This window comes from Sander vitreus, chromosome 11 (assembly GCF_031162955.1).
Source record: "Sander vitreus isolate 19-12246 chromosome 11, sanVit1, whole genome shotgun sequence".
Lineage (NCBI taxonomy): Eukaryota > Metazoa > Chordata > Actinopteri > Perciformes > Percidae > Sander > Sander vitreus.
This window is the reverse complement of record NC_135865.1, coordinates 21,220,803-21,230,099: the sequence shown is the minus strand read 5'-3', so window position 1 is coordinate 21,230,099 and position 9,297 is coordinate 21,220,803. Positions and strand designations below refer to the sequence as shown.

The window sequence follows — 9,297 nt, the reverse complement described above, 5'->3', positions numbered from 1 at the left end:
TACTTTTAATGTTGGCTATTTCAAGTATTTCAGTTTCTCAAATGTGTTTATTATTGGTACACTTCCCATACATGTTTGCCTATCTATTTCAACCATTTATCCATTTCTTTTATCTAACTGTTTAGACTTGCTAAATCATTTACTAATTTTCACGCACTCTCAAGCGCAATACATAGTAATCTGGTTGGGAGTCCCTGATCTACATCAAAGAGGTTTTGTCAAAAAAATAAATAATATATATATATATATATATATATATTTATTTAATTTACAACAATATGGCCTATTCAGAAATGTAGACATGGCTGAACGTTTTAGATACTTTGTAAAGGGTAACATTTTACAGGAGGATTTTTGTTTCCCACTGGAGACCTGTAGTTCTCTTTGCCCAAGGCGTTAACAAAGGCCTTTAAATAGACTCTCTAAAACTGTCGAAGCCTACCTTGGCCTTTTACGCAATAATACGTCTACACACGGAGACCATTTCAGCTTGAGGCAACGTCCTACACTTGAAGTGCTACCTTGTAGAGCAGGAAAGGAACATTAGTTCTTTATGAGAGCTTACTGAGCAGTAAAGACATTCAGACATGAGTAGACAGAAAACAAGGCAAGGTGAAGTTTATTGAAGAATTCATGACAGTGTCTTTGTTTTTTTGTGTAGCCCTGATGTTGACAGAAAAACAATCCATCTATTATTAAGTGTCTTTCCTTACAACACAGTGATACAAGCACTATTTAGTAGTCAGGAGGACTCGGAGCACCGGTAAAATAAAGACCCTTTGCTAACCACAAGGATATGCTTAACATTAGATTATTGACAAAATGGTCTCATATCTCCGATGAATGGAGAATAAAGGCCATTATTTTTTTTTGGCACACAAGAATAAGATGAGAATGATGAGTAAAGTCTGCCAATGGTCTTTTTTTTTTTTTTATGTGTCAAGTTTTTACTGCCAATATTTGGTGTCCTTTTTTTAAGCTTTTGTCTTAGTACAAACCTAAAAAAAAGCTGAAAGGTGTAGTGACAAAAAAAGTTATCACATTTCACATAATACATCACAGCATTTTGGATGAATTCATTCATTCATTTTTGAAAAGCAACCACATCTTTGGTTCAATTGTCAATTTATATTATGCACAAATACTGTAGATGAGCAAAAGAGGCAGGAAAGCTGTGTAGGACTGTATCCTACGTATCCTTTAACAGATTTCGGAATAAGTTGTTTGATATGTTTCACTTTCTGAACTGTTGAGAGAACCCCTGCTGTTCAGAGGTGAACATTTCTCTACTATTTATGAAAGGTTTGGTGCAAACCTTTACAATCTCATCTCAATTACAACAAGAACAGAATTCCTGCAGCTCCTGTGACTTAGCAAAGGTAAGCAAGTCTCTGGGTATATGCAAAGAACCAGGATTGCTGTACATACTGCATTGCATGCCAAAGGATACGTCTGCTTGGACTACATTTTGAGAATAAAAACTTTACACTGAAACAGACACAAATGTGTCACCACAACATGTCACCAAGGACAGAAAGACTGATAGACGCTGTTAGTAAGTACTTTTCATCACCTTGGTTTTAATGTAAGGGTGCTTTATGAAAGCGGAGTCGAGCCCAGTTTTGCTTTCAATAAGAACTGGCGATGGTGAGTCAGACAGGGAGGTGGGATAAAACAAAACTAATGAGAGAGCCAAGGAACCATCGTTGAACTCATTTAAACTGTCTGCCCAGACAGTCAGACAGTTCACTGCACAGCTTGTTTGTATGTGAGTGTTTGTGTGTGTGTGTGTGTGTGTGTGTGTGTGTGTGTGTGTGTGTGTGTGTGTGTACATATACTGTATACATTACCCAGCATTAGGACTCCCCCACTCAAAAGGAAACTGATTAGGTTCTTCTTATTTTCTTTGCAGTCTCTCTACTCACCTAAACACATGTTGTCTTGAATTTCTTAGCCAAACAACACTAGCTGCTTGTAGATCCACCTTCCAGAAATACAGGAAGAGAGGGCGTTGCTACTTTTGTCAAACCTCTGGCTGACAAAAACAAAAATGTCATACAAACTTTTAGAACAGAAGCATGTGGTGTACATTCAGATCACTCCTCTTTTCAGTGCCTCCTGGGGTTCTTAAACTCTGCCTCAGTGTCTGAATGTGTTGCTTAAACGAGGCAACACCGCGGTCAGTCACACAGGAAACTGAGAAGGCAGACAACCTCACGTCCTGCCTGAGCTTTGGAAGAAACACTTCCTCCTTAAAAAGCAGCAAGTGCATGTTAGAGATCTCTCACGTGAAGGCAGTGGTGCGGTGCAGGGGGATGAGCAACAAGATACCATATATGTCTGCCGAAATTTAAAGCCTAATATGGCTGACAGGCAGTCAGATGTCTCTGTTGTGAAAAACAGAATGTTATTACAATGATCTTTGGAGAGAAACCGCATTCACACATTTCAAGTGAATACAAGGAAATGACAAAGCAATGTGATTACTCTGAGGCAAAGTTTCCATCACAGACAAGTTCAAAAACAACAAAAACAATGGGGCATCAACTCCAGGATCACGCACACTGGTAATGGCTATAAGTTGAACCTGAAGTCCAAAGGATTGTTTGCTAACAGGCAACTTCTGTTCAATGCTTTTGTGGTGCTACTGAGACCGATAGTAACTACATCAAGGCAGTGATCAAAAAAGATTAGCAGAGGCAGACATATTTCTCTCGTGTCTAAAAAATTCCCCCGTGATTACAAAAAAGATCTGAATAAGGAAGTGCATCTTGATTTCACCTTCAAACTGGCAGTGAAGCAGATCAGACAGAACAGCAGCTTTGATGCACTGATAGAACAGTCTGTTTGCTAATATAACTGAAACCATCCTCCCACTGCTCGGATATAAACTGACAAATATCATGTAGATTTCCCATATAGTCTGCACATCTCAAGTCCAGACATCACACATTTACAAAACCCTGCTACTCTTGTGCAGCAGTACAACAATAGCTGTGGAGCTCAGCAGCCTTCCACTAAAGCAGGCTCCATTTGTTCACTTCAGTCTCTGCCTGTGCATCTGTCCAGAGCAGCCAGCCCCCTGGTTGCCATCAGGGCTTCTTGGCTGCAGTTTTGGCTTTCCCGTTGGGTCCCGTTTTGATCTGGGTCATCTCCACATCTGTCAGGGCGTCAGGGGGAAGGCATGAGCGCATGCGTTCAATGGTCTTCTGGTAAGCTGCCCTCTCCTGCTCCAGAGAGCGAATCATGTGCTTCATTTTGCTCTCCCGAGAAAGGAAGTTCTCTACACTCGTCTCCAGTGTCTGAATCTTCTGCCGTGCAGCCTGGAGGACACAAACATTGTACCTCAGTAAATACAGGACGCAACACAAAGACAGACATTTGGACAGAGGGTAAACAAAAAGCAGAGTTGGCACATGACTTTGTACCAGAACCATAGCACAAAATCTCAACAAAAGTGCTTTCTAATATGATTGCAGTTCATACAGAATCCAGGCTTTGTGTAATTCCCTTGTTAAATGCCGTAGTAACAGTTATCCAACACAATAAGTCTAAGAGTCCACTGATTTTTCTTTATCACATCAGATATGAGAGCAGCTCAACTCTTTGAACCTCATTAATACGAGGGCTGTCGGGTATGACAAGTCCCGCTACACAGATTCACAAACTACTTGTTAAATGTTAAGAGCATTTAGAGAGAATACAGCGTACAATGCCTTTGTCTTGCTATCATTTTCGTTGAATTTTTATCTTGTGTTTTAGTGCCATCTATGGGTAGTCTGAAGCACTATCAATGACATCAGTGTGGATCTCTAAAAAAAATTTGACAGAGCCGTTCACCAGCCCATCAAAAGAAGGAATTAGAAACAGACCAATAAACTAAATACCTCCCACAATTACACATTAAGTCCCTTAATAATCAAGTATTAAAATAATGAATACCATTAAAAATTATAGTCCAAGCGCTTGCAGTTGTTTCCCAAAATGATTGACGATGAAAGGTAACAACTGAGGAGTGCAATGCTTCTCTTCCTTACCTGAAGTTTTTCCAGCAGGTCCATGTTCTGTTTCTTTAACTGCACATTGCTCTTTTCAAGTTTGTCAAGCCGGTCAGAGTCATCAGGCAGCGGCCCGGCATCCAACATCTCATCCTGTAGGACATGGTACTCCACCTCGTACGCATGCAGCTGCTTGGAGATGTCCATCTCCATTACCTGGCAAAAAACAGGTTACACAGTGAGACAGATGCCAACAACTGACAAGTCATTATAGTATATTGATACGGTTACAAAAACTGAATGCAAGGTCCAGCAAAATGAGTCTGTATAAAGAGTTTTAAGTCAGTGATTTGAAAGATTTCCATCTTTAGGAGGAATAAATGGAGTTGAATGCCACACACCTGCTGGGGAAGCTGGAAAGTATTGAGAGACGGACCAACACATTGTTGATTTGGGTATTTTCATGGGATTTGATGACAAAATAAAAAAGTACAATATTGCCAACCTTATCCACTTCTGTTTAATTGCTGGATATTATTTGCCCACAGTCAAATCCTGAAAAAGTGACAACCAAAAGTGTACTTTTTGAAAAAAGAAAACTATTGTGATAAAAGTAAATGGGTTTGAAAATCGGTTTTATTTATGACTAAACCCATACAGCAATAGTACTTTTGTCAGGAGGTACTGTAACAGAGAACGTGCAAGTGCTATTTATTTTCTTAAAAGACTGCACATCACCAAAGCTTCTATATACTGCAAATACACATACAATCAAAATGTTATGGTTATAGTTTTCTTTGCGGTACAATCGGAAAATTTACATTTTATTTGTTTTTTTTATTTGTTCTCTTCTCCAGATTTATCTAATCCTTTATTTAAACATGTCTAATTAAGATTGTGTCTTGCATTACGGTAAGTACGAATACTGGATCTTTAACAGCGTGACACCTCTAAACACATTTTCCACTGTCACAAGTATGAAGAAGCTGTCAGCTTACCACTACAATAAATCTGTGGTTAAAGCTACATTGTGTAAGAATTTCTCCCATCTAGCGGTGAAATTGTATATGACAACCAACTGAACATTACTTTCTAGCTTCCACTCCAATATTAACTTTGGTCTTGGTGCTTTGCCTGTCGCGTTGTCGTTTTAATTCTCTTTTTCCCTCCCGGCTGGCATTCGTCACGGTGCCACCGAGTCTAAAAGTGCGAAAGGCGGAGGTATGTCCCTCTTTGGCTAAGGTATTTTTAAGACGGAGGCGCTACATGGCGGCCGTCATTCGAGCGACTCGCCTGTATGTATTCTGAATGATTCTGAATGTCAGATTCTACGCTTACGAGAATACTTTGATTAGTTTGTGGAAGTAATTACACATGAATGAGCACATATTTGTGAAAGAACAAAGGGGTTTTTGCTAAGAATCAACTCAAAAAATTACACAATGTAGGTTTAAGTGGCCACTCATGAACAAATATTAAGTTGACATGCGTCATTGTGCCCAATCATCTGGAAACCTGGGACTGTATTTCATACTTTTTTTAACTTCCCACTCTGTACCTTCGCAATGGTCTGCTCCATCTGAGTCTGAGTGAGGGCAGGAAGTGTAGTTTTCAGATAGTCCACAATGCTCTCAAAGGTGTCACATTCCACTATCTCCCCCTCATGGCTGCTCAGCAGACAGAGGGCCACTTTAAAGATGGCCCCGGTCCCTTGCACAAATACAAAATCTGAAAAAACAAAACAAACACAGAACAACAATAAAAACACCAATGTTTAACAAACTTTTTCTTTAAGCTGTAATTATTACAGAGCTATTTAAATGTCAACCTCTTTTGAAAAAAACATTGTGTTGCCTGGTAAGCATTTGTCTGTCAGCACACAGGAGCCATTATTAAAAAAAAACAAAAACAAAAATATATATATACCAAAGACGCGGGACACAAAGTTGAGGGGGAACTGTGAGGCGAAGAGAGTAAGGAACCACGGTGCTGCGTAGAGGCTCGGGCAGATCTCATGCTCCTCGAAGTGATTGTACAACTCACGATGGTAGTCGTGTAACAGTCTGGAGAGCTGGTACATCTGAACCTGGGATAACACAGACAGTGTGCATAGGCATAAACAGACACATTTAAACAGATAATGAAATACACAGGACAAAACATTTTGTGCCAGAATAAACTGGTAGATCTGGATCTGCAGGGGACATAGTACCACTGAGCAATCTGAGAATTATTAGCTGGCAGATGAACATTTACCCAAGCTAGGAGCTCCTTAAAGTATCACCAGTGTTGTTTTAGAGACTTGCTCAGACACGCATCAAGACCCAGCATTTGATGAGCTGTACTAACTCTCTAACCATGTATTACAGTAATCCTGACAAGTGCGGCCGTGAAATGCAGAGCAGACCAAAATGAGAAGCAGAAGTTAGCTCAAGCTAAAATTAGGCTGTTATCAGTCTCACAATTTCCTGACCGTTACAAAGAAGACACATAATACCTTAACCTCCTCGCACTGAACCACTGCACAGAGAAAACGGCACAATTTCCTTGTTTTGCTTTGCAACCTTAGGCTAGGTCTTAAAAGAACAGAATTGCAGTATAGAAAGAGCCCTGCTTGGCTAAATGGTAACCTGATATAGATTAAGCATTACCACGCCTGCTGATGTTTTCACAGGTCAGCTGATGTTTAACAGAAGCTAACAGAGCAGGCATGCAGGTGTGGTTTATTTGAGGTGGAGACACTTGACTACTATTTGCTGTTGCTAACTAACTATCCAACTATCCCCACAAGGTCTTTTATAGCAGGCAGGTGACAGCTAAAATGTGAAGGTTAAAGTCCATTGTGCTTGTTACTCACTGTTTTTAACGAGTTGAACGTACTGTACACATTTTAACTTTACTTTGTGTAGAGTTTTTATGTGATTAAAGCCGTTTCATTATTCCAAACCAAAATGCTCAAATTATTCTGAGCCCAAGTTATTAGTAGACAATAAAATTAGACAATCCAAGTGAAAACTGAAGCAGTCTATGTGTTTCCGTTTAATCTTAATGCCCCTTGGTCAGATCTGCTGGGGGGTGGGGGGGGTCCAGTGTCTTTTTTATACTACCAGTGCCACCATTTCTATTCATAGTAGCTTTAATGTTTAGAGGATTTCATTTCCTGCAGTTCCCAATGTTCAAGTGAACACCACTTTATTTGCAGTATGGTAAACGCTGTAATTTCACTACCTTTGAGATTTTGAACTATGGTTCTGGTACAAAGTCATTGTAGTGCCGACTCTGTGCTTTATGTTTACCCTCGACCAAATGTCTGTCTTTGTGGTGCACCCTGTATTTACTGAGGTACAATGTCTGTGTCCTCCAGGCTGCACGGCAGAAGATTCAGACACTGGAGACGAGTGTAGAGAACGGCAGCGGACTGAACCAATCAGTGTCCTGTGAGGAGCTACTGGCAGCTATGGGAGTGGTTTACGACAGTGGTGGACGTGATAGACAGATGGTTCATCAAATCAAGGTATTTCTGTAAAGGGCCTGCCCTTTTCCAATAGTGGCTTATCAGATAGTTATGTGCAACAAACCATCTGGTGCTTCAGGTTACTAATTTGGCTCTAATTTGACCATGTTGAAATTGAATGTTGGTGCAACATGTAAATATGTCTGATGCTGATCCCTAAATTACCTTGCAGGATATTGTAGACGATTCTGTAGGTAAAATGTTACCACATAGTTACGAGATCCCTCATATTCTAATAACATGTTCTAACACGTGGTCCTCCCACCCATTCATGTACTGACCTGCAGAGAGACCATGTCAGGTCTGAACTGCTGCCTGATGCCGAGGTCATACATGAGGAACTTCAGCATGTCAAAGGCCTGTTCTTCGCTCATGTGCAGCAGCAGCACTCCAGCCACAAAGCTGATACCCTGACAGTAGCCAACCTGTGTGGCACAAAAAAAAAAAAAAAAGAGCACAAAATATGTACTACCAAATGTCATGACATTCACCACACTGTGGCATTACAGTGATGCACTGTGGGGAAAAGAAACTTGATGGATTACAGTATGTACCTCTGTATCCAGCAGAGAATAGGCTTTCAAGAGGTTGTAGAGGGAAAGTTGCCCTGCGCCCAGCTGGGCTGAGAAGTACTGGTGGGTGGGGAAGGTCCGGCCTGAGCAGGTATGCAGAAAAAATATTTACATCTGAACATTTACAACAAATATTCAGTTTCTGTGAGATTTCAATGTGATAAGAAGCATTAACAGATAATTTTTCTAAATAAAAGTAAGAAGAATAACAACCAAACTCCTACGTCAACTACTTCCCCAACTAAATTCCATGACTTTTCTTTGTTTTTCGCGACTGTCGGGACCCCTTTTTTATAATTATGCGCACACCTAGATCCACTAGAATAGAATGCTGCTGTGCGGTGAGCTGCTTGAGCAGGTCATGGTAGGGGGTGTCCGGGGCTTGCTGACGCTGGGGCAGCCTGTGACGCAGCCGGTGCTGATGGGACAGGAGCAACCAGACCTCCCCACGCCTGCTCTTGGTAACACCTGCACACAAAAAAGGAGACTACATGTGCTCATTCAAAACTTCACATGCGTACCGCACGCGTACATGAGGATGTCTTCACAACCAATTTCTCTCATTTTCTCACACACACACACACACACACACACACACACACACACAGTCTCTCACCTTGGCAGAGTGCACGATACATCTCCTCTTTGTCCTGTGGGACTGTTGTCCTGCCCGGGGCTGTCAGTTTTCTCTCCCACAATGCCTGCGCCTCTTTAGAGCACTGGCCCACTTCCTGATAGTTCAGCTTTATCTTGCGGATGTGCAGCTCATCCCTGCTCGCTACAACACAATCACCAGGATGAAAAGAGCCAAAAGAACATATTTAACATAAATTTATCAGTTAAGATTCTCTTGTCGCACCAGAAAATCAACACAACCAACAAAATGAGGCCTGTACTTAATAAAAAACAAAACAGTTTTTTGGTTTTGTAAAACGTAGCTGATTAAAAGACACCAGATGTGAGAGCAAGCGTCGATATAGTATACTAAGGCATTTTGTCACCAGTTACCATGGAAAGCCTACCACATAAACACAAGCCATAATACCCACATTAACATCAAAGATCCATCCTTATTATGTTGGAGGCATGGGGAAGCTCCATCAAGATGGAGTGGGGAGAGGCACAGCGGACAAAGGAAACAAAAACACCACCTTAAAGGTACGATCGTCCCTGAACATGCAACACCCGAAATCATGCAAAACATCCATCTGCT

At 40.9% G+C, this 9,297-nt stretch overlaps 1 protein-coding gene across 6 annotated transcripts in view; it reads right to left on the bottom strand.

The window, feature by feature from the left end:
- Nucleotides 1-601: 601 nt before the first annotated feature.
- The window catches only part of tbc1d4 (TBC1 domain family, member 4), a 27,799-nt gene continuing 19,103 nt past the window's right edge, over nucleotides 602-9,297 (bottom strand). For 5 of the 6 annotated variants that reach the window (XM_078262306.1, XM_078262308.1, XM_078262307.1 and 2 more), the window contains 8 exons: nucleotides 8,701-8,862; nucleotides 8,394-8,552; nucleotides 8,067-8,167; nucleotides 7,794-7,937; nucleotides 5,925-6,084; nucleotides 5,557-5,726; nucleotides 4,038-4,214; nucleotides 602-3,323 (listed from right to left, as the gene is read on the bottom strand). In XM_078262306.1, coding sequence (XP_078118432.1) covers nucleotides 3,093-3,323; nucleotides 4,038-4,214; nucleotides 5,557-5,726; nucleotides 5,925-6,084; nucleotides 7,794-7,937; nucleotides 8,067-8,167; nucleotides 8,394-8,552; nucleotides 8,701-8,862 — 1,304 coding nt within the window. In that variant the 3' untranslated portion in view covers nucleotides 602-3,092. Of the gene's footprint in view, nucleotides 3,324-4,037; nucleotides 4,215-5,556; nucleotides 5,727-5,924; nucleotides 6,085-6,495; nucleotides 6,601-7,793; nucleotides 7,938-8,066; nucleotides 8,168-8,393; nucleotides 8,553-8,700; nucleotides 8,863-9,297 lie in introns of those variants that run through there. The other variant, XM_078262310.1, reaches the window with a different exon arrangement.